Consider the following 25931-nt stretch of genomic DNA (forward strand, 5'->3'; position numbering starts at 1 on the left):
AGGAGATTTCTTGATAGGCTAGTACCCCAACCTTCTTCTCACACAGAACTCCAGAAGCAAGTCTCCGTTTCATTCTTGCCGTCCCAATGCGGTGTATGACATCATTGTTAATATCTCCACTACCCTGGAGTATGGACCCAAGATATTTAAAATTTTCATTCTTGGAATAGTTTGTGTGGCAAGCCTCACCTCCAACTCAATATATTCATCAATAAAGTTGATGATTAGTAACAAAAAAAAAAGAAAAAAAGCTTAACATTATATATAATTGTAGGAGTATATATAAGAAAAGTTAAAAAGTTAGAATTCTATTCCAACTCTAATTTCATTTAAATACGAATTCAAAGAGCATATTAATTTTTAAAGGAAGATTTTTAATTACTCTTCTTTATCCTTAATTTTTTTAAAATAACAACAACAACAATTCAGAGTTTGATCCCACAACGTGGATCTGGGGAGGGTAAATGGTACGCAGACCTTAATCCTACCAAGATAGGACGATTATTTTCGGGAGACCCTCGGCTCAATAAAACATAAAAAGATTTTAATCTTTCCCTACTTTTACCCTTTTTTTCTGTTTATTTTATTTTCTTTCTTCTTTCTCCTTTGTTTGTATGTTATCTTTTTATTTATTATTATTATTATTATTACTATTACTGTTGATTGTTGTTACTACTATTATTACTACTTCTATTGCTATAATTATTTATTTATTATTATTATTATTATACTTTTAATTTTATTTAATATTTAAAGTAAATACATTCAAATACATTTATAATAATTTAAAACAATAAGTTTATGAAATAGTTAGAGTTAATTTAGAACTCTTCAGGATTTCTACTTTTAAGCTAATCAATTTTTTTAATTGTTATTAATGCTGCTATTACTAATGCTATATTTATTTATTTATTATCTTTATATTTTTATTTTTATATAATATTTAAATTAAATATATTCAAATACGTTTTATAATATTTGAAAGGATAATTTACTTTAAAAGTGTAATATTTGAAAATTTAAATACTTTTGTTTGTTTGTTATCTTTAGGTTTCTTTATATAGGATTTGTTACAAAAATAAGTATCTTTTGTCTGCTTCGTTTAATCTTGCCTCTTTGCTCCATTTTTATTTTTAGCATCTTGGGTATGTCGTCGGTTTCCTTATTTTTAGGCGGCCTAAAGCCACTGCTTTAGTGGTCTTTATTAGGTTGCGCCGCCGTTTGCTCCTCTGGTCACTTTTCCCATTGTTTCTTGTTTTCCCCAAATCCAATCCATCACTATTACAATGGATACTTGTTGTTGCATGTTCAACAAAAACAAGGTATATTGTCAAGACGATGAATGCTACTTTTGGACTGAAGAAACGGAGGCTTCCTTTCTGGCTTCTGTCACAAATCCCGGTACGAAGCTCTTCAAGGTTTTCCCCGACAAGATGAGACTGCGAAAGGAGTTGTTGAGACGTGCCCTAATTGATGATCCAAGGAACGATTCGCGGAGAAACAGATTCAATCCCCAACTGTCCAGATTTGGACTCGAATCCAAAGGGCTATTGTCGATACCGGCACCGGCATCGTCACCGGTACCGCCAGAGCCCTGCAGGTATCGTAAACACAGGTTCCTTTCTTATATAAAGACTCAGCTTCACTTTTTCAGTAACTCTTATTAGTATCCGTATTGATTTGTCTATGTGGTTTGCACTTTGTGTGTTTTCTAGTTTCGTTTGTGTTTCTAGTTCGTGTTGTTTACTTCAGCATGTTCTTTTAAAAACAAGTTGCGAAAAGAAAAGAAAAGGTTCTAAGCTCTGGTGTTTTTGTTGGACTGGAAGGCTTTTGTGTACTTGAGGGCCCTACTCTTAGGATTCTAGAGAGAGATTGATAGTTTTCTTGGGCTATAATGTTGTGTCTGGTTGGCTGAAGATAATGAAAGATTTAGATGTCATAGGATCTAGAATGTGCTTTGAGGCTACATCCTTGGGACTTTTGTTTATATGGGGTTTAAAGTTTAAGATTTAACGTTTGAGCTTTAAAGTGTGTTAAGCATATATAAAGAGATATAAGGCGTATTTCTCAATGATATTAAATCCTAATTATGGGCTTAGAATGATCTAATTTTTAGTAGCTTGAAATATATTGAAGTGTGATGAGACTAAGGATTCTGATAATAGAACAGATATAGGGGTATTTCTGAATTATGCTCGGGAAGTTATCGTAAGGACTGAGAATTGGACACAGATGCTTAAGATAGGATATCTGAGGTGTTTAACACTGATGGACTGATCTGCATTGCTTTTAGATTTTTTTGGGCTTGACTGTCTGATTGGTGGTGCATAGATGATGTTAGGCTTCGATCTAGACAATCTACTCCGATTATGTATGATATGTGACTAGACTAGGAGTTCTGATAATAGGAGAATCTGAGGGTGTTTAGAGGTGATGGAATGTAATGTAGTCATGTTTGATTATACTAGAGCTATATTCGTGGGCTCAAAAGGACCCACTTCTTAGGCTTGAAACTTGAAGATTTGGCTTGATGGTGTAACTGTGGTGGCTAGAATGATAAATGTGAGAGATTTAAGCTTTTGTGTATTAGGTTAATATACAGTAAGAACTGTCTCTTGTTTTCTTTTAGATATAAGGTTTAAAGTATGTTAAGCATATATGATATAATTGTTAATAGCTTGTGATATATTTAGGTGTGATGAGACTAGAGATTCTGATAATTGAAGAGATATAGGGGTATTTCTGAATTGTGCTCTGGAAGTTATCGTAAGGACTGAGAATTGGACACAGATACTTAAAATGGAATATCTGAGGTGTTTAGCACTGATGGACTGATCTGCATTGCCTTTAGATTTTTTTGGCCTTGACCGTCTGATTGGTGGTGCATAGGTGATGTTAGGCTTTGATCTTGACAATCTGCTGCGTTTATATCTAATATGTGACTAGACTAGGAGTTCTGATAATAGGAGAATCTGAGGGTGTTTAGAGGTGATGGAGTGTAATGTAGTCATGTTTGATTATCCTATAGCTATATTCGTGAGCTCAAAAGGATCCACTTCTTAGACTTGAAACTTGAAGAGTCGGCTTGATGGTGTATCTGTGTGGTGGCTAGAATGATAAATGTGAGAGATTTAAGCTTTTGTGTATTAGGTTAATATACAGTAAGAACTGTCTCTTGTTTTCTTTTAGATATGAGGTTTAAAGTATGTTAAGCATATATGATATAATTGTTAATAGCTTGAGATATATTCAGGTGTGATGAGAATAGAGATTCTGATAATTGAAGAGATATAGGGGTAATTCTGAATTGTGCTCTGAAAGTTATCGTAAGGACTGAGAATAGGATACAGATTCTTAAAATTGGATATTTGAGCTGTTTATCACTGATGGAATGATCTGCATTGCTTTTAGAATTTTTTTGGGCTTGACCATCTGATTGGTAGTACATAGGTGATGTTTGGCTTTGATCTTGACAATCTGGTCCGATTATATCTGATATGTGACTTGACTAGGATTTCTGATAATAGGAGAATCTGAGGGTGTTTAGAGGTGATGTAATGTAATGTAGTCATGTTGATTATACTAGAGCTATATTCGTGGGCTCAAAAGGATCCACTTCTTAGGCTTGAAACTTGAAGAGTCGGCTTGATGGTGTAACTGTGTGTTGGCTAGAAGGATAAATGTGAAAGATGACACAACATATTTTAAGATTTTGTGTATTATGTTAAAATACAGTAAGAACTGTCTCTTGTTATCTTTTAGATATGAGGTTTAAAGTATGTTAAGCATATAGGATAGAAGAGATGCAAAGTGTATTTCTGAATGATGCTACATCCTAATTATGGGCTTAGAATAAACTAATTGTTAATAGCTTGAGATATATTCAGGTGTGATGAGACTAGGGATTCTGATAATTGAAGAAATATAGGGGTATTTCTGAATTGTGCTCTGGAAGTTATCGTAAGGACTGAGAACAGGATGCAGATGCTTAAAATACGATATCTGAGGTGTTTAGCACTGATGGACTGATTTGCATTGCTTTTCGATTTTTTTTAGGCTTGACTGTCTGATTGGTGGTGCATAGTTGATGTTAGGCTTTGATCTAGACAATCTTCTCCGATCATATCTGATATGTGACTAGACTAGGAGTTCTGATAATAGGAGAATCTAAGGGTGTTTAGAGGTGATGGAATGTAATGTAGTCATGTTTGATTATACTAGAGCTATATTCGTGGGCTCAAATGGATCCACTCCTTATGCTTGAAACTTGAAGAGTTGGCTTGATGGTGTAACTGTGTGGTGGCTAGAAGGATAAATGTGAGAGATGACACAACTTATTTTAGGATTTTGTGTATTATGTTGAAATACAGTAAGAACCGTCTCGTGTTATCTTTTAGATATGAGGTTTAAAGTATGTTAAACATATATGATAGAAGAGATGCAAGGTGTATTTCTGAATGATGCTACATGCTAATTATGGGCTTCTAATGATCTAATTGTTAATAGCTTGAGATATTCAGGTGTTATGAGACTAGGGATTCTGATAATTGAAGAGATATAGGGGTATTTCTGAATTGTGCTCTGAAAGTTATTGTAAGGACTGAGAATAGGACACAGATTCTTAAAATAGGATATCTGAGGTGTTTAGCACTGATGGACTGATCTGCAGTGTTTTTAGATTTTTTTGGAGGCTTGACCGTCTGATTGGTGGTGCATAGGTGATGTTAGGCTTTGATCTAGACAATCTGCTCTGATTATTTTCTGAGATGTGACTAGACTAGAAGTTCTGATAATGGGAGAATCTGAGGGTGTTTAGTGGTGATGAACTGTAATGTGACTTATGTTTGATTACACTAGAGGCTGTTTATTGTATGGGGGCTGAGAAGGATCCACTTCTTAGGCTTGAAACTTGAAGAGTCAGCTTGATGGTGTGATTGTGTGGTGGCTAGAATGATAATGTGAGAGATATGACACAACTTGTTTTAAGCTTTTGTCTAGGTTAAAAGATAAGTCACATAGGTCTATCTTGAATGGTTGAATTAATGGGAGATACTTACTCTACGCCTTTTTTTAAAATCCGAAGTTGAAAAAAAGATACATCGGCCTTTTTTTAAAATCCGAAGTTGAAAAAAAGATACATCTTTTCTAATGCGATCTTTTGTTTTATTTTATTTTTTAAAATCTCAGTACAAATTCTATTCAAGTGCAGTGTGTTCAGGCTGGAGCTCCTTTTTTTGTGTATGCTGGTCATCTATCGGAGGTTAATTGCACACACTCTGCACCTTTTGAACCCCAAGTCTACATGGTTAAGTGCTGCGATTGTCATATTTGTTGACATGGGTGAAGTGGAAATCTGCCCTGCTTTATATGCCCGCTACAGTCTGAAGAAGGTCTTTGTTTTAGATTGGAAGTTGGGTGCCTTGTGTGGGATATCTAGTTGATAATATGGATCAATGAATTGGCGAGGACAATGAAAGCAATAAAAAGGGCAGGTGAAGGCGTCTCTCGCCAATGATGCTAATGGGTGCATGTGATTGTGGTTCCCCAAGGGTCGTACGTGAGTAAGCCTTTTGGATCCTCACTAGACTGAATAAGGATGAGTCCTTGTTTTGGTCCGAAAGTGATGCATGCTGAAACAGCCATCTGCATGAGACTACGGTCTAACCAAAAAATAAACGAATAAGGCAACTTTCTTACATGCATTGCTGACTGGCTAAACTAGGACAACACACCATGTATATTTTTGGGACATGGGATGAATTTATGAAGTCCACCGCAACAGAGGCAGCGTATGAGCTTAATAGTTATATCCATATATGATTGAATGCTATGCCTTCTGCACCCATAGGCCCATCATGTCTCAGGTTGCATTTCCCAGGTACTAGTGAGTGAGCCAATTGGATTCTCACTAGTATCTCCAATTACTTGAGGACCATATTTCTACTGTTAAACCAACAACATGGTTGCTTCTACTGAAGGTCGACGACGGAGGTCTTTGAATGACTTTTTCAAAATATCCATTCTTCACTCACAGCTGGGGTAGGTGATACCTAATCCGTGTCATATTTTATACTTGAACAGTGCATTTTCATTGGACTTGATCCTCTTTTTCCCCTTACACATTCCAAAGGTAGAAAACTAGCTACATTTCAGTTGATCCGGTTTGATTCAGTGCCCTTCTTTGGAATTCTGAGATTCCGAAAAGTTTTCAAGGAGCTATCACTGATTGAGTTTGTCTTTGCAAACCTAAATATGAAGGCTTGTTACAAATTCTTCAATCTTTAATTCAACTCTTCAAGGTGACTTAGTGTGACTTAGTGGTAAGGTGACTTGTCTATGATCAAAAGTGATGGCAGGTCATGCTGATCCTACCTAGAGAAAGAAAAACATAGTTTTTAACTCCGCCTGTGTTTGGATTCTTCTATTTCGCAGCCGGTCCCAAGCCCGGAAAAAGGAGGAGGGTTAATTGTCTTTCAGAAGTCAGATCCTTCATAAGTATGAACCATATAAAACCTGTAATAGTTGTGGTTCTTTGTCTCTCACACACTCTCTTGTAGGTAATTGTTGTGGTTCTCTGTCTTGCATACTCTCTCTCTCTCTCTCTCTCTCTCTTGTAGGTGTGCTTGCACTTGCATAGTCTCATCATGTAGAGTCTTTTCTCTTGTCAGCATATCCACTTCTTTCTCTTTTTCTGTCAAAATGTCCTTTTATCCTAAAATCTGCTCAAAATGATAACATTTACTTGCCTTCTTCTTGTGTACAATAATGTTTGCTAGCTTCTCATGACGTGTTTTTGATTGCCTTTTCTATTGACTGCATATGTGATTTTAGGGTTGTTCAATTCTGGAAACAGAAGAAAATTTCAACTTCAGTGGTAGAGTTTTGTGAGTTCTGACTGTGAAGAAGCCTTTATTCTTTTAATCATTGACAAAGTCAATTGATATAGAATATGACATGATGATTCTCTTTCAAATATCAAGTAGTCCACATAAGAAGAAGAATATCCCCCAAACATCATTATGAAAAAACTCAACACACAGCATAATTCTGTTTTACTGTTGAATATTTGGAGCATGCTTTATGTAATAAAATATTAATCCTGTACCAAATTGTTTTGGCTGAGAATTTCATGTGCAGGTATATTTTTCTCCCTCCAGCTTCTCTAATTGAATAGTCTTGTATACAGGGAAATTTTGACTTGGGAGTACCTTAACAAATGGACATGTCCATATCTTTTCCAATCTTATGCTTCATACTCTTATCTATGTCACTGTGGTTGTTCGTAGTAAACTTCTGATGTCGCTTAACTGTGCTAAAGATATCCTACCTGATGCCTTCTTTCTTTCCCTCACTACGACAATTTTACTTGGAAGAGCAAGCTTGTTCTGCTTGTGTACTTTCAATTTCATTTCTTGCTTGTGACATTTATGGTGTCATATTTTTCTTTGAATGCGATCTTTTTGAGGTGAAAATATACACAGATATATGCTCCCTCCGTCCCAATTTATATGAGTTAGTTTGACTTGGTACGGAGTTTTAAAAAAAAGACTCTTGAAATTTGTGGTCTAAAATAAGTCATAGATGTTTGTGTGGCTATAAATCTTTTCATTAAGGGTAAAATGGAAATTTTAAAGTTGAATTGTTACTATATACAAAAATGTGTCATTCTTTTTGGGACCGACTAAAAAGGAAAGTGAGTCATAATCTGGGACTGAGGGAGTAACATATATCTTGGAGTAAATTTGAAAGGTTTTGAGGAATGGAGAGCCTGAAATTAAAAGTACAAGTAAAGAATCCTCAGCTTTTCAGGTTCAACCTATTTTTGGGCTCAAAACCAATCACTTGAACTTGACTGCAACTAGTAGAAATCTTTTCATTCCTTTGCTCTTCTAATTTGTATTCCTAATCGCTAACTGCATGAAGCAGCAAGTATTGACTAATTATCATATTTGTGTTGTGTATCTTGAGAAGTGAGTTTTCTTGTTTGGAGATTATCTCTTCTACTCTTCTCTCTCAAGGAATTCTCCGATTTTCTTTTCCCAGTTTGTCGGGCTAGCTAATTTTAACTGGTACTTCTCTTCTTTTTCCAGTTACATATTTAAACTGAGTATCGTTCTTCTATTTTTTTCTGTCTCCTTTTGAGTCTTGCTAATTTTTCTGGACCCCTGTCCCTTTCAGTCAGGACCTGAATATGAAAAGTTAATCTTGTGGCAGTTATACTTTGCATGGAAGAACCTTGAAACAACTAGATAAGGAAACCACAGCAGCAGAGATGTTAATGATCAAATTGCAAATTTACAAAAAACACTGATGAGTAAAAACAGTTGAAGATGGTCTTAGTAAAACACTTGAAGATTATGATGAATAGGATAAAACTTGGTCAAAATCTATGAGTAACCTCTAGTTGTCTTAGCATAGTGTTAAGGGATAGTAGAGAAGGACTCATGAGTAAGTCCTGTACATGCAAGGACTGCATATTTTTTTTTATACACAAGAGCATGTTTTCCCTTTCATCGCTTATCACTTTGCTGAAAGTCGTATTGGATATTGACAATCCAAGATATCGTTACTTCTTTTATCACTGAAGTATTGGTTCTGCAAATGGAGACGATTCTCAAGGCTTTAGGAAAATTCTTCTTCTGATGCATTTGCTGATAAACGTTTTCCAGCAAAAAATGATCCCATAGCATGAATGTTTTCCTTGATCCATGGGCTAAATAATGCAGGAATTAACATAGAATACTACCACTACCATGATTTCCAATTACATTTCATTGCAAAAGAAGTTTTCTTTACTGTCAACATTAAATCAACTGCCAACAACTCTTGCTTCATCTGAAAGGTTTGGGTAAATCTCAACTTGGAATTTGTCTGTTTGGAGGTTCCAGTTACTTTCCTCAATGGGGTAATACAAGTCATAATGTTGGAGGATGAGTATTGGAGTATATTTGTAGGTGCAAAAAAATGCATTCGCCTATTCATGATAAAACAACAACAACATACCTAGTGGAATCCCACAAGTGGGGTCTGGGGAGGGTAGGATGTACGCAGGCCTTACCATTACCTCATGAAGATATAGAGAGACTTTTTTCGAAAGACCCTCGGCTCGAAGGTCACAGTTTCAAATATGAGAGAAAAAAATAATATATATAGCATAAAGAAAGAAAGAAAGAAAAAAAGAAAAATAAATAAATAAAAAGTAAAAATAGAAATAAAAATAAAATGCAATGCAAAATTTACAAGACAAGAACAATAACTATAGCAAAGTAGTGCAATAATCAAAGGCAATAGCAACACAACTATAAAGGCACGCCTAGACCTATGATCATTCTAAACCGACACACGGTAAGACACCATTATATCCCTACTAGCCTTCTACCTTAATCCGCGACCTCTACCTTTTTCTATCGAAGGTCATGTCTTGTCTAATCACCTCTCTCCAATACTTTTTCGATCTACTCCCACCCTTCTACATAGCCCCCAAATCCAACCGCTCGCACCTCCTAATTGGGGTGTTGACACCCCTTCTCTGCACATGTCCAAACCATCTCAGTCTCGCTTCTCTCATTTTGTCGACCACGAATGCCACTCCCACCTTCTCCCCGAATAACATCATTCTTGATCTTATCACTCCTAGTGTGTCCACACATCCATCTCAGCATCCTCATTTCCGCAACATGCATCTTCTGAACAAGAGAGTTCTTTATTGACCAGCACTTCATTTCATATAGCAACGCTGATCTAACAACCATTCTGTAGAACTTACCTTTAAGTTTAGACGGTACCTTCTTATCACACAGAACTCCAAAGGCTAGTCTCCATTTCAACCATGCTGCCCCATTGCGGTGTGTGACATCATCATTAATGTCCCCACTACTCTGGATGATGGATCCAAGATATTTAAAGCTTTCTGTCTTGGGGATAGGTTGGGTGGTAAGCGTCACTTCCACTTCCTCTTCATTCATCGTAACACTAAATTTACACTCCAAATATTCTGTTTTGGTCTTGCTCAATCTGAACCCTTTGGACTCCAGCGTTTGTCTCCAAACCTCCAACCTATCATTAACTCCATCCCGAGTCTTATCAATCAAAACTATATCGTCCGCAAATAGCGTACACCATGGAACCTCCTCCTGAATAGACCATGTCAGCTCATCCATCACCAAGGCAAATAGAAAAAGGCTCAGCACCGATCCCTGACGTAGTCCCACCTCAACAGAAAAATGCTCTAAGTCACTTCCCACCGTCCTAAACTGAGTCTTGGTTCCAACATATATGTCCTTTATCGCCCTAATAAACCATCGGGACACCTTTAGCCTCTGGACATCTCCAGAGAACATTCCTCGGAACTTTGTCATAAGCTTTTTCAAGGTCAATGAACACCATATGGAGATTTCTTTTTCTTTCTCTAAATTTCTCCACCAGTCTCTGCATAAGATGGATTGCTTCAATAGTCGATCGCTCCGGCATGAATCCAAATTGATTCTCTGAGATTGACACTCTTCTCCTCACCCTCATCTCCACCACTCTCTCCCAAATCTTCATAGTGTGGCTTAGTAGTTTGATACCCCTGTAATTATTACAGTTTTGGATTTCACCCCTATTCTTGTACAATAGAACCATAGTACTCCATCTCCATTCATCAGGCATCTTAGCACTCTTTAAAATAACATTAAACAACTTAGTCAACCACTTCATACCTGCCTTGTCAGTGCTCTTCCAAAAGTCCACTGGAATCTCATCAGGCCTTGTCGCTCTCCCCCTCCTCATCCTGCTAACAACACATCTAGCCTCCTCAACCTCAACACACCTGCAGTACCCAAAGTCTCGAAGACTATGAGAGTAACACTTCGCCTTCCTCGTCCTTGATGCACTTTACCAGATCCAGATCGCTTGCTTTTCTCTCTCTCGCTTTGGCGAGCCTATACAATCTCTTATCCCCACCTTTTTTCCCTAGCTCGACATACACGCGTTCAAAAGCTGCCGTCTTAGCACTGGTGACTGCCGACTTCGCTTACGTCTTTGCCTTCTTATAGATATCTTTAAGCCTATTCTTCTCCTCCTTATCCACACACTCCAACTACTCTGTATAGGCAACCTTCTTGGCTTTCACTTTGCCTTGTACTTTTCCATTCCACCACTAGTCTCCTTGACGACCACCAAAGATTCCTCTCGATACCCTAAGAACCTTGGCAGCTGCTTTTCTAATGCAACCAGCTTTCATGTCCCAGATGTTGTTCACATCCCCACCACTACTCTAGGCCCCTAAACCATTCAACTTCTCGCCCATCTCCTGAGAAAAGGCGGGAGTTAGGCCCCCCATCTAATCCTCGGTCGATCATAAAGGGTCTTTTTTCTCCTATCCCTCTTAATCTCCAAGTCCATCATCAAAAATTTATGTTGGGTGGTAATATTTTCACTCGGAATAACCTTGCAATCCTTACAAAGGCCTCTATCACCCTTTCGGAGGAGTAAGTAGTCAATCTGAGTCCTAGCTACTGTGCTACTAAAGGTGACCAATTGATTATCCCTCTTCAAAAAATACGAATTAGCAATAACCAACTCAAAAGCTTTGGCAAACTCCAAGAGAGAAACCCCGCCGCCATTCCTTTCCCCAAAACCAAAGCCTCCATGGACATCATCAAAACCATTAGAAGTTGTACCGATAGGACCATTGAAATCTCCGCCAATGAAATTTTTTTCGGTACTAGGTATACCTCTCACTACTTCATCCAAATCCTCCCAAAAGAGCCTTTTGACTTCTTCATCCATACCCACATGGGGTGCATACGAACTAACAACGTTCACAAAAAGCCTGCCTATAACTAGCTTAATAAACATCATCCTATCACCGATCCTCTTTACCTCTACTACACACTCCCTAAAATCCGCGTCGACTATAATACTTACTCCATTCCTATCCCTTGAGCCTCCTGAGTACCATAATTTAAATCCGTCCACATCCCGAGCTTTGAAACCTAGCCATCTAGTCTCCTGAAAACAGGCTATATTAATCTTTCTCCTCTTAAGACTCTTCACTAGCTCTATGGACTTTCCTGTAAGCGACCCTACTCTCAACTTACGAAAACCCGTCTCCCTCTTACCACTATTTCCCTTCGCCTTCACCCACAATTGAGGACATGACCCTAGTCCACCATCAGTAACCAAAGCCACTAAAACAATATGAACTACAAAGTGAAAAAAAACTGATAACAAATAAATTAAGAGAATACAAGCAACGAGATAATAATTGACAATATAAATGTATAATAAAGAGACAACACACACTAGCTAATATACAAATCAACAACCCACACTAAGTGAAGAAGGAAAGTGAATAACAATAACTAAAACACTAAAGGTAGGAACTAGTAAAGAAGAATAGTAATCAAACTTCAAATAATTAATTGAGGAGAGGAAAGATAGTTTACTGTTCATGATAGTTTACTGTTATTCTATGTTTTGCACTTGTAGCACACTATTTCTAACATGTTGCTGTCATCTGAATGCTTGCTTCAGTTTCAAGCTTAATGTTAAGGAGCTCGGTTAGCTTTTGATCTCCTTATGAATAGAATCTTCTAACATTTTTTGCAATTAAGGTAGGATCCCTTTTGTATTTCCAAGTTGAATTTCCTTTGTATGGCCAAAGCAACTCTTGCACTCTATTTCTAACATGTTGCTAATCTTCTGATGCTTGTTTCATTTTAAGTGTAGTGTTAAAGAATTCGTCACGAAGCTTGACTTGGCGCACTAAGTGGCTTGGAGTGATTTTCGTTTCGCCCTCACAGCACCAATGATGTTGATTCTTGCCCAACCTTGCAAATTTTGTGTGAATGTCTAGTAAGGTAAAATCTCTTTTGTATTTCCCAAAGCACTTGTAGCGCATTATCTCTGAGAAGTTGCTGTCATCTGATGCTCGCTTCAGTTTTGAGCATAAACAAAGAATTTGGCTGGTCGTTGGTCTCCTTCTGAATAGAATCTTTCATCATTCTGTCACTTGATATGAGAAAGATAATTGGTAATTTTCCTAGAGCTGATCTTTACATGATTGCATCAACCACTTGCAGATGTTTCCTTCTTGCATTCTGTGAAGTAATATCTGCAAAATACACATAGGAGTATTTATGAATTATGGGACTGATTCTCTAATGAACAAGATTAAGAAAACAAGAAAAATAAGAATCATTTTTGTGTGGCAAAATTGTGTTATTTGTTTAATGGTGAGAGAGTTTCTCTCTCTCTCTCTCTCCCGCCCCCTCTCCCTCTCCCTCTCCCTCCCATCCAGCAGAGTCTTCCACAAGGATGATCAAGTAGGTGAACTGTTCTTACCAAGTCCTGATGAATTTGTTCTTTTATGTTTTAAAAAACCTGTTTCTTATCCAACATTTCTTTTTTAGCGTTTATACTTAAGATTATGTTTCGAATCACCATTTGGGACTTGTTGACATGGTCTCAGAGGGACCACGATCACAGTGAAGGAAAATATTGGCCATCGCGATCTCACACGAGGTGCACCGCTTTCAAGATGAGTATTTTAGCTGTGTTGACTTCAGTCAACTGTACAGCGTGATCACGAGGAGGGGAGCAATCGCGATGAGCTGCTGAACAGTATAGAAACCTGAGTTCATGAAAACAGCAACTATATTTTTTCCTGTTCAGTAATACCTTCAGTAAAAGTTTCCCTGATTCTTTCATTGTTTCTTTTGTAATTTGCAATTAGACAACTGCTTCCTTGCCTGCATTAATAAGGGAACTATTGAAGGCATATATGACGGTCTTAAGGAGTGGGCTGTCGTTAGCAAACCAGCTGGAGGAATATGAGTAGATGTCCACTACATAGTGCTACTCGGAGTTAATACTAATGGAACAAATGGGGCATTAAATGGAATTGCTGTGTGTTCAAATCAATGACATTGCCGCTATGTTGAGTGTTGACAATGGGGGTCCCAAAAGAAAGGGCATGGGCTCGTTTCTGTTCTTGTTTAGAATTCTTAAGTGCAGGGGTTAAAGCCTCCTTTTTATTTTTTTTTCTTACCATGTATGCTGCCCATACATGCCTTTTGCTGTTTATCTTGAGAAATGCTGCTAAACTTGAATTTCTGGGTTCAAGGAAGAACCGCAGACTGTGTTATATGTGTCTCTGTGTGTGTATATAACGACACTGAAACCCTGATCGGCTAGTACATAACAATTTCTATTCTCCTTTTGCATACAAGGTTTGTCTATACTCAGCAATTTGACTAGACATCACTAAAATTTTCAAATCTGTTGGAAAAGGTCCTTTCTGTGCCTGACCTTTGTTTTTTTTCCAAATAAAGTTCCTAGTTTGGCAGACTGCTGGGGTGATGATTTTAAGAACCTCTACACGAAGTATGAAAAAGAGGTAAAAATAAGTCTCTAGAATAAATGATCCTTGTCATCATTGATCTCAATAAGTTACTTTTGTCACTACAGGACCAAGAAATGAAGGTTGTCCAGGCACAAATCTCTGGTTTGATATCTTGGAAGTCCCAGATAGAAACCTACTAGGACCCCTTACATTTTTTGTTTCAGTTGCCTTTCATATGATTCTGTTATTGTTCTTAAGTTTTACTCACCTACTACATTCTATTTGTTATTGTAGGGTAGTTGTAATGAAAAAAAAAAAACAACCAGCAGAATCTTGGTGAAGTCTTCTAAGAGTTTATTATGTTCACAAGTCCAATATTTCGTGAGTATTCTGTGTGACAAGTTGTCTACTTCATAGATAGTTTTTCTCCATTTTGTCTAAAGAACTAATTGTTTACAATCTGTTCACAGAGTGGTTGCGCCTAATCATTTAACAGAGTGTACTTATCTTTTTCAATGAATCAATGCAGCAAGGATTCAAGACATATCTAATATAGTATGGGCATTTTCTTGCAAACTGTTCTAAAAATAGGCCACTTATTCACTAATTAATTGGAAGACAACAAAGATGTACACAACAACAATAATTAGCTCATATAGTGTTTGGCCACGGAAAAAAATTCCACTTTATTTGGAAATTTTTAAGTTAGTTGGAGTTGGAGTTGTGTTTGCTGATATTTTTTGCAAATATTGAAAATTTGAAAGTATTGTTTTCAAATATGATTTATACATTCAAATTTCTAATAACTAGCAAAATTATCCAACTTGACTAACTTATCTCAAATATGCAATTGAATTTTCTCTAAAAGAGTGATATTTCAAAGTTGATAATCACATAATGTCATAGATTAGATTTCATATACGAGCTATTATATATATACTATTACAATTCTTTTTTTCATATTTTGTTCAGAATTTTTGAAGTTGAAGTTGTTTGGTTATAGTTTTTACAAAGAATATTTGATTGTTTGAATGTATTTTTTCTAAAAAGCATGAAATATAAGTTAGATGGGATCATATTTATTAAATTAGAAATATTAGGGGAAAATTGAAAAGCATAAATATTATACAATAAAGTGAAAAAGTGTAAAAAATATAACTTTATATTGTATTTGAATTTTTCATGACCGAATGTTTGTTTCAAATAAAGTAAAAAATATTCAGGAAAAAATGATTTTTTTTTATGATCAAACGAATTGAATTATCAATTAAAGATGAAATTTACCCTTTTTAAGAAAGTTTAAACGAGTTGCCGGATAATGGGTAGTGTCGGTGGTGCTGGGTTTACTATACAGGCTGCCACCCACATGTCTAAATCAAGATTTCTTTCTACTTTTATAAAGTATTTACTAAAATATTCCTTAATTTATAATAAGGAAACATCCCAAACACATGGCTTTGATCTATCATTTTGTATTATAATCGATATCAATACCATCCAAAAAGAATCAAATAAATATTTATTGGAAAAAGCTAAAGTCTACATATACCAGTGTTCCTTAAATATAAAAAGGCAAAATGGATTGATCAGAACCTTTCTAAACTTATCGATTTTTATTTGGTGTACACCTAAATTTTGTGTGGGCTTAATTATTCCCTCAACTTGGTAATTTGATAGTCGCGACCTCTCTAGATGCCCTGGATGCTAATGTGGCAAAGAGCATAAATGCACTCTCTTTTAGTCGCGTGAGAGGGAAGAAAAATCGAAAAACTCAGCTTTCAAGTGGGTATTTTCAACTATTAAATGCCACATAATCAATATAATGATTTATTTATTTCAATTGTATTTCTCTATACTTTTTCTTAATAGACATGACATATTTTATTTTGAATGTATTTTAATTCTTTTTCAGATGCAATGATTATTTGTTGATATATATTTCTTTTATTTTTCAAGATCCAAATTTTTAAAATTTAGTTGGAACTTTATTTATTTTATCAATATTAAGAGAAGGTAACAGCCAAAATAAAGAAATTCAAACAAATATTTTCTATAATTTTTTTTGTGTGTATTTTCTTCATGCAAAGTTTATTTATTTCAATTGTGCATTGTTCCTTTTTTGGGACAAATAAATAAGTAAACTTTACCTAAATCCCATAATGAAAAAGTTTAATTACTATACATCCTTCATTGTATCAAAATTACCCGATTTTCCCTTTTTTTTTCAATTTTTCTGATACATTAGTTATGTATCTGATACATCAATTTAGCTGTAGAATAATTAATGAAGATCATCTATTTATGGATAGTATCTTAATATAAGGTATGATTAGTTATTTAAATTAATTACTAATCTAATTAATGAGATTAATTTGGTTAAAAAAAATAACAGTTGTGTACATGAAAATTCAAGCCCAAAAACAGAGCATAAATTCAAACTAAATTTGATTTCAATTTTTTTTCCAGTTTTGTTGATACATAAGTTATGTATCTGATATATCAACTTTAGTTGTAGAATATTTAATGCATATCAACTATTTATGGTTAGTATCTTAATGTAAGGTATGATTGGTTCTTTAATTGAATTACTGATCTAATTAATGAGATTAATTTGTTAAAAAAACAACTGTTATGTTCATGAATATTCAAGCCAAAAAATAGAGCATCGTCTCGAATGAAAAAAACAGAGCATCAATTCAAACCGAAGTCGTTTTTAATTATTTTTTTAGTTTTGCTGATACATAAGTTGAAGGGGAGCCTTGGAGTAACTGGTAAAGTTGCTGCCATGTGACCAGGAGGTCACGGGTTCAAGCCTTGGAAACAGCCTCTAGCAGAAATGCAAGGTAAGGCTGCGTACAATAGACCCTTGTGGTCGGGCCCTTCCCCGGACCCTGCGCATAGCGGGAGCTTAAGTGCACCGGGCTGTCCCTTTTTTGCTGATACATAAGTTATGTAGATGATACATCAACTTTAGTTGTAGAATAGTTAATGCACATCAACTATTTATGGATAGTAGATTGAGATAAGGTATGATTGACTCTTTAAATCAATTACTGATCTAATTAATGGAATTAATTGGTTAAAGAAGGCGACAGTTATGTACATAAAGTTTCAAGACAAAAAATAGAGCATTGACTCCAAATAAAACAACAGAGCATCAATTCAAAATAAAATTCGCGTTTCATCAATTAATCGATGATTCAAAATCATAAAAAAAATTAGCCCTATATGCCGTGCCGAATCTCAATGGGTGGGACGGGATCTTCTTGATGACGTATTTCATTCCCTGCATTGACATAAAAAATGGTTAAATACAACTTGAACTTTATACATAAATATGATGTATCATACACATTGAAATATTTGATACATAAGATTCTGATACATACAGAAGATGTATCAGAAGCAGTAAGGCTTTATAAATTATAATCTGATACATAAATGTAGATGTATCAGAATCATTAGAACTTGATACAATAAAAACTGTCACTTAAATATGATGTATCAGAAGTAGTAAATCTCCAAAAAAATGACATTTTAAAAAAATACTATGTATCAGAAGAGTTAGCGCTTGATACATGATAAGCTGATACATAAACGATATGTATCAGAATTTAAAAACCTTCATAAAAACTTCATTAATAAAAAACCTTAATTGAACCCATACCTTTGGGAGATTAGGGCGTGTTGTAACCCCTTCGATTTTGTTTTCTAGTTCTTTGGGTGCATGTTTAACTGGAGCTTTCGACTTTTAATTTCTCACGTAGCTTATCCATCACTGTTGGATCGTTACGATGTTGGATCTAACCTCGTCGTAACCTTTCCAAGATGATTTAGAACCAGGTGAAACAAGAATTCCTTGATTTTTATTCAACTGTTTGAGACCATGAACGAATTTCATATGTATCATTGAAGATATGAGTTACAAAAACAGAAAGATTTACAGAAGAAAGCAAATAATATCAATTTTAGAAGATTTTTCAAAGATTTACAGAAGAAATCAAACGATACAAATTTTAGGAGAAATCAGATTGAATGAGGATGAAGTGAGATTCCATATAAGGAAAAATTAAAATATACCTTAGTTAGAACCTCGAAATTGAGTAACAGATGTACTCATAAATTCAAAATCTCAAAAATTGATGAAGAGGAGCGAATTAGGGCGAGGATTTAGGGAGGAAGAGTGATGTATCAGTGAGGGAGAGAGAGTTAAAGGAAAAAGAGGGATTTTGAAATTTTTTTGGTATAATAGGGAATATAAGTAAATATGGTATTAAAATATGTGTAAAAGGGTAATTTTTCTAATAAATAAAATATTTCATTGAAATTTATTTAGTTCTTCTTTAGATACAACAATTATTTTTTCTAACTGTGTATTTCTTCTTTTCCTGGTCTTGATTAAAATATCATTATCTTTAGCCAAATAAAAAAATATATAGTCAAAATATCATTGTTTCAATTTTTTAAATACAAAATTGGCCTTGAAAAGATGATTAAATAATTAATGAACCTAAAAATATACAAATATATATTTTATTCTAAAAAAGTCACATGGACAAAAAAATTCATGTAGCAGGGTGTATTACACATCCATGAGTTGCCAGCATTCAGGGGAACCGCAACTATCAAATTACCAAGTTGAGAAAATAATTAAGCCAACACAAAATTTAGGTGTACACTAAATAAAAATCAACAAGTTTAGGAGGGTCATGATTTATTCTTCCATTATAAAAATTACACCAATGTGTTATAGAATTATTTGAAATGCCGTTATGTATAACAATTGAAGTATTCACAACCAATGTGTTCCTTGTTTTTTTTGGTGTGTATGTGTTTGGCATCTTCTTTGAGCGAGTAATAATTTTTAGCAACTTATATTATACTCCTTGTTTTCTGATATATATATATATAGTTTCTCTTTCACTTTCCATATAATCGACCACTTTCAATTAAAAATTCGTCCATCACCCTCACCAATCCATCTTTCCTTATAATTTTGTTCTATAGTCCAATTGTACAATTAATATATGTAACTCATTTCTTCTTCCCATTCTCCTTAAATGACTTGTTGTGCCAAGATATTTTCCATAATATCTCGTGTTGAACTTAAAAACATTTGTTGAAGGTGCACCACAAGTACCATGTTATTTCATATTTGGAGACTAGTTATTTGATAATGGAAATAACAACGACCTTAACACAAAGGCAAAGGCTAATTACCCACCTTATGGGGTGGACTTCCAGGACCGTCCGACCGGCCTAGGTCGTCTTAAGTCTTAATTACTTAATTAGCTTTTCCATTTATATTGATTTCTCTAATTAATGTTTCTTAACTAGATCTTGAATATGCAATCCTCATAGTTAGCTTTTGAGTTGACTTAGATCTAAGGTATATTTTTCTTAACAACGTTATATATACATTAGAGCCAAATACATCTTTGTTTTCATACGTTTAAGGCACATGTTATATTGTTCACACATCAAATCTGGCAATTAATGTCTCATGCATTGTGAATGAGGAGAATGTTGTCTCTCCTTATAAATCTAGTAGATCTTAGCTAGGCAAATCTTACGCCTATAGCTTTCTGGATTGATTTAGATCCAAAATCCATTTTATTAACAACCACCATTCTTCTTTAGTAGTGCATACACATACATTTGATTTTTCTCCATGTTTGCAGCGGACCTCCTGGGATTTGATCATTACATTCCCCCTTTTGCCAGTGCAAAAGGTAATGAGATCTTGGAAGGTGTAAATTATGCATCTGGTTCAGCTGGAATTCGCTATGACAGCGGAAGCATACGTCCAATGCAAAATTAAAATGTCTAGTAAATGAGAAAAATATAAGGGAAATTTACTTATATAATTAGATTTTCTATTTTTAATTTGTTGTTTTCAGGGTGATCGGATTTACTTGGGCAGGCAATTGGAGAATCATGAATTAACAATTTCTCGTATTGCTAATTTAAAGGGTAATACAACTTCAGCTAAAAAGCACTTGAATAAGTGCCTATTCATAGTTGGAATAGGCAGCAATGACTACATCAACAACTTCTTGTTGCCTGAAATATATCCCTCAAGTAATTTGTATACACCAATCCAATATGCAGCTGCGTTGATTAATCAATATTCACAATATCTGAGGGTACGTTAATGTTAGAATTTATTTATTTCCTTCTGTGTGCCTCATTATATTCATCCATAATTAAGTAAAAAGAAATCAGAGATTTTTTCGTTCTAATGTTATCATGCTGTTAGATGAAATCTTAATTTTCTAAAGTCTCTTGTAGATGATCTTAATAAAAAATTTCCAGACGTAGACTTCACATTTATAAACACGTACAGCACTTCATCAATCCTCGGTATTTACTCAAACAACATTTTTTGCCCTTTTGATTTTTTTTTTGTGCTAGATGAAATATTTTGTGACTTGTAACATAATTGGATTGGGTATTTTTACTTCTCTTATTTCAGAGCCCCTTAGTGTGTTGAATCGTTCATGCTGTAAAGTTTTAGAAACAATGCCTGAAGGACAATGTGCTCCTGGAGAAACTCCATGCTTGCATAGGAGGATTTATCTTTACTATGATAATTTTCATCCAACAGAGATTGCCAACAGAATCACGACTAACAGAGCTTATAATGCTCTTCTACCGTTGGATGCTTATCCTATGGATATCCATCACTTGGTCATGAAGAACAATGTTGTGAATGACAAGTAACGTTCATTTGTTTCACAATTTGATTGATTATGTGTAATAAGTTTTACTTATGATCGATCTGCCCATTTAGGGATTTTTACGAATTTTGTTTCCTTAGATTGATTTATTAATTGTACACGTTCTTAGTCTTGGAATAATATATCAACGAGGAAATTTCTCTATTTGTGTTTTTAGTGATTATAATGCATATTATCGTGGTGTTGGTAATTTGAATTGTTATATGTTTATTCTTGAAAGATTTTGCTAATTATTTTTTCATTTAACAACTATAATAGATTGAATTTTTAGATGAGATGGTAACACACTGTAGCAATATCTAATATAAATTGGGCATTGTCTTACAAACTGCTCTAACAATAGGCCAGTTATTCACTGATTATAACTAAAAGACAACAAAGATGTACACAACAACAATAACTACCTCATTTAGCTAACTAAGCTGTTGATTAAAGATCAATAAAGTTCTTCCACCCATTCAAAAGGTGATTATTGAAGGGACATTTACTTTTAAAAACAACAAGTTTGAACGAGTTGCCGGATAATGGGCTAATCTTTTAATGGGTTGCAAGATTTCTTTCCCCTTTTATTATTTTTTACTAAATAATCCTTGATTTCTAATAACGAAATATATCCCAAACACATGGCTTTGACCTATGATTTTGTACTATATCGATATCAATACCATCAAAAAAGAATCAAATAAATTCTATTTGTCCAATTGTGTTGACATTTCCATATAATCGACGTCAACTCTTGTCGATGCTAACTCAAGCAAATCATTACAGACGACTTCTTTTAACCCTTCAAAGCCATTCATTCATTTTTACTTTGTTTAAATATAAATTGACGTATACATCCCTTAAAAAGTAAATAATAAAATGATAAATTTATTATAATATTTTAGAAAATGCAGGGGATAAACTAGGTATAAAATGATAAATTATTTTTTAGTATTTCAAATTGAATATCTATTTTTAGTACAATGGACAGTTAAAAATAAATAAATGAAGTAAATAATATTGGGGAGCGATCTGTACTGATTTTGTTTTGTTTTTTAATATGGCATGCGTCACGATAAATATACTAATAGTTTATAGTAATATAATATAAAATTTCAGCCTAAAGTGAAAAGAAATTAAGCTAAAGTTGCATAATGCCAACTTAGTAGAAACAACTTTTCATGTGGGAATATAGCTAGAGTTGACTTTCTTGATATAGTCAAATGTATATAGCTCCTGAATTATTGCATGAGTTTATTATGTTCATATATGTCATTGCTAATTTGCTATTTACAAATTCTTTAATCGTTCATGTGGAAATTCATTGAAAGTGGTGCTAAGCACGTACAAATTGACATTTTCCTCTTTTTGTTTGTAGAGTTCTATGAGGGTGTTCATTAATTATAAAAATAAAATCAGATATGATTAATAGAATTATTTGAAATCCCACCATATATAACAATTGAAGTATTCAATTAATTTCCTTTTTTGTTTTTGTTGTGTGTGATTGGCATCTTCATTGAGTAATTTTTGCAAGATAGTCAAAATGCGTTTTGAATGCGTAGTCAACAAAACGCGTTTTGAACGCGTAGCCAAAAAAGGAACAAAACGCGTTTTGAACGCGTAGTCAAAAAGGGAGGTTCAATATGCGGATTTTACGCGTTTCTAGTTTCCTATAAATAGAAGACCTCTTGCCCTCATTTATCACTTTGAAAAATTCTTTTCTTCTTCTCATTCTCCTGAAATGGCTTGTTATGGTAAGATATTTGCCACAATATTTCTAGTGTTGAACTTAAAAACATTTGTTGAAGGTGCACCACAAGTACCATGCTACTTCATATTTGGAGACTCGTTATTTGATAATGGAAATAACAACGACCTTCACACAACGGCAAAGGCTAATTATCCACCTTATGGGGTGGACTTCCAGGATGGTCGTCCGACCGGCCGTTTCACCAACGGCCGCAACACGGCTGACTTCCTAGGTCTTAACTTGTTTCTGTAACTTCTCATTTCTATTGATTTCTCTAATTAATTTTGATCGATCGATATTTTAATGTTAATTTGAACCGGACGCATCCTTTTTGTATTATAAGCAACTAGTTCCATTCGTTTTAAAGGGAAACAAATGTGGAGTATATATTCGTCTGTAAAGTGTTTCATATTTGTTGAGGGAATGGGCGATGACTTCCTATTTAAAGATATGATCTTGGACATGAAATTCTCATTTCATAGTTAACTTTTGAGTTAATGGTCTAAGGTTTATTTTCTTAACATGGTATATACATCACAGCTAAATACATTTTTATTTCGTAGTTTGAGGCTAAGAGTGTCAAAATGTAGTTATAAAAAGTAAATAATAATATGTCAAAATTATTGACCCAACCCGATTTTTATTTCAACTCATTTTAATATTCTTAATTTCAATGTAATCGGCCCATTTGACATCCCTATTTGAGGCACATGTTATATTGTAACATGCACTAGATTAATGGCTCACGCATTGTGAATGAGGAGAATGTTGTATAAAGCTAGTCGATCTTTGCTAGGCAATCTTACCTCATGAGTTATAGCTTTCTAGATTGATTTAGGTACAAAATCATTTTTTTTAAAATGACCTTTCTTCTTTAATAGTACATATAGAGAAATTTGATTTGATTTGATTTGATTTTTCTCCATGTTTGCAGCGGAACTCCTGGGATTTGATCATTACATTCCGCCTTTTGTAAGTGCAGAAGATAGTGAGATCTTGAAAGGTGTAAATTATGCATCTGGTTCAGCTGGAATTCGCAATGACAGCGGAAGTCATCTTGTAAGTGTAGTTTGTTATACATATGCAGATATGTTATATTTCATACATCTAATGCTAAATTAAAATGTCTAGTAAATGAGAAAAATATAAGGGAATTTACTTATACAATTAGATTTTCTCTTTTTAATTTTTTATTTTCAGGGTGATCGGATTTACTTGGGGAGCCAAATGGAGAATCATCAAGTTACAATTTCTCGTATTACTAATTTACTGGGGAATACAACTTCAGCTAAAAAACACTTGAATAAGTGCTTATTCATAGTTGGAATAGGAAGCAATGACTACATCAACAATTACTTGTTGCCTGAAATATATTCCTCAAGTAATTTGTATACACCAAGCCAATATGCAACTGCCTTGATTGATCAATATTCACAACATCTGAGGGTACGTTAACGTTAGAATTTCTTTATTTCCTTCTGTGCCACATTATATGTATATATAATTAAGTTAATAGAAATCAGATACGATATTTTTTGTTCTAATGTTATCCTGCTGTTCGATGAAATCTTAATTTTCTAACGGAGCTCCAATCTCCGTACTAATGATTTTAAATCACAGTAAAAAGTTGAGAGATAAATTTAATTCACCATTTCTCGCGAAAAATTCTGATTGTTTTCATGTGACTAGACTTTATATGAAGATGGAGCAAGAAAAGTTGCCCTATTTGGACTAGGCCAAATAGGGTGCATTCCAGCAGAGCTACAAAAACACAATACAAGTAGATGTGTGGGTTCAACAAATAATGCAATTCAACAATTCAATAGCAAACTAAAGTCTCTTGTAGATGATCTTAATACCAATTTGCCAGACGCAAAATTCATATATATAAACATGTACAACATTTCATCAATCATTGGTATGTACATTTACTCAAACAACATAATTTTTCTATATGAAAATATTTTGTGACTTATAACATATATAATTGGATTGGGTATTTTTGCTTGTCTTATTTCAGATCCCCTTAGTGTATTTACTCGTCCATGCTGTAAAGTTTTGGAAACGATGCCTGAAGGACAATGTGTTCCTGGAGAAACTCCATGCTTGTTTAGAGGGATTTATCTTTTCTATGATAATTTTCATCCAACAGAGATTGCCAATAGAATTGCGACGAACAGAGCTTATAATGCTCTTCTACCATCTGATGCATATCCTATGGATATCCATCACTTGATCAGGAAGAACAATGTTGTGTATGATGACTAACGTAGTTAATTAGTTGTACTTACGGTCTGCCCATTTTTGGATTATTGTATTTTATCTGATTGGGATGTGAATCCCTGTTTTAAATATTCACATTTTTTATCTATCTATGTAATAATCATAAGCAACATTTTCTCACATTCGCTCACAGAAAATGAGGAAATCAAACTCCTTTTCAGCTTTTAGTATTTATTTATGTTATAACATGATGCTTTTATACAGAGGGGTGATAGTTCCAGTAGAAAAAGAGATAACTTATAGTTGGAATGGGAAACAATTCACGAAGAAAATGATTTTGATCATTAACTCTATATTATTCCTTCAAAAATGTTCTACAAAAGTGTAAAAAAGAATTTATAATGCTAATAAAACTAAAGAATACATTTATCTTTTTTTTTCTTCGTGTTAAACTCCCTCCATTCTCTTTTACTTGTCAATTTTTGACTTGATATAGCTATTAAGAAATCAATTATTGATATGGTGAGTTTACTATTTTACCCTCATTAATCACTAAAGCCATAATCCAAATTCCAAAACATTTTGATACAAAAGTTATTAATTCTCTCAATAAATTGAGGGTATAATAAGTGAAAAAAGATTTGTACTTTTTTGATTTGTCAAATTTGACAAGTAAAAAGGAAAATCTAGAAAATGTTTGACAAATAAAAGGGAACAGAGGAGTAACTCTTACTCAATTTAACTAAATTTAGAAGGCCACAAAGACACTATTAAAGCAGCCCCACTGCCTTCATATCAGCAACGTTTGGTTTATCCTAACTTCATTTAATACGTAATTCTTTTGATTATAAATTGGTACAACAAAATGTGAACATACGGAAAAATTGATATCACAACATGAGTT

The 25931-nt window shown here is 34.3% G+C and overlaps 1 protein-coding gene, 1 long non-coding RNA gene and 1 pseudogene across 2 annotated transcripts; all 3 read left to right on the forward strand.

The window, feature by feature from the left end:
- Positions 1-1120: 1120 nt before the first annotated feature.
- On the forward strand, positions 1121-14993 carry LOC129874196 (uncharacterized). Its single transcript, XR_008762845.1, has 5 exons — positions 1121-1600; positions 5210-6039; positions 12715-14383; positions 14455-14710; positions 14800-14993. It is a non-coding gene; the product is annotated as an uncharacterized LOC129874196 (long non-coding RNA).
- A 4451-nt stretch (positions 14994-19444) lies between these two features.
- Positions 19445-21052, forward strand: LOC129872620 (GDSL esterase/lipase At1g29670-like; annotated as a pseudogene).
- Positions 21053-22776: 1724 nt separating this feature from the next.
- On the forward strand, positions 22777-25204 carry LOC129874195 (GDSL esterase/lipase At1g29670-like). The gene is made up of 5 exons (XM_055949446.1): positions 22777-23036; positions 23739-23863; positions 24005-24250; positions 24494-24722; positions 24825-25204. Exons 1-5 carry the CDS (start codon positions 22796-22798, stop codon positions 25070-25072), a joined length of 1089 nt encoding a protein of 362 aa, XP_055805421.1. The 5' UTR covers positions 22777-22795; the 3' UTR covers positions 25073-25204.
- The last annotated feature ends 727 nt before the right edge of the window (positions 25205-25931 follow it).

Source organism: Solanum dulcamara, chromosome 11, assembly GCF_947179165.1.
Source record: "Solanum dulcamara chromosome 11, daSolDulc1.2, whole genome shotgun sequence".
Classification (NCBI taxonomy): domain Eukaryota; kingdom Viridiplantae; phylum Streptophyta; class Magnoliopsida; order Solanales; family Solanaceae; genus Solanum; species Solanum dulcamara.

Excerpts from the sequence above, each read along its gene's own strand:
- LOC129874195 (XM_055949446.1), top strand. The coding sequence starts at position 22,796 with ATGGCTTGTTATGGTAAGATATTTGCCACAATATTTCTAGTGTTGAAC. Across the intron at positions 23,037-23,738 it reads CAACACGGCTGACTTCCTAG|CGGAACTCCTGGGATTTGAT; the intron begins GTCTTAACTTGT and ends CCATGTTTGCAG. Across the intron at positions 23,864-24,004 it reads ATGACAGCGGAAGTCATCTT|GGTGATCGGATTTACTTGGG; the intron begins GTAAGTGTAGTT and ends TTTTATTTTCAG.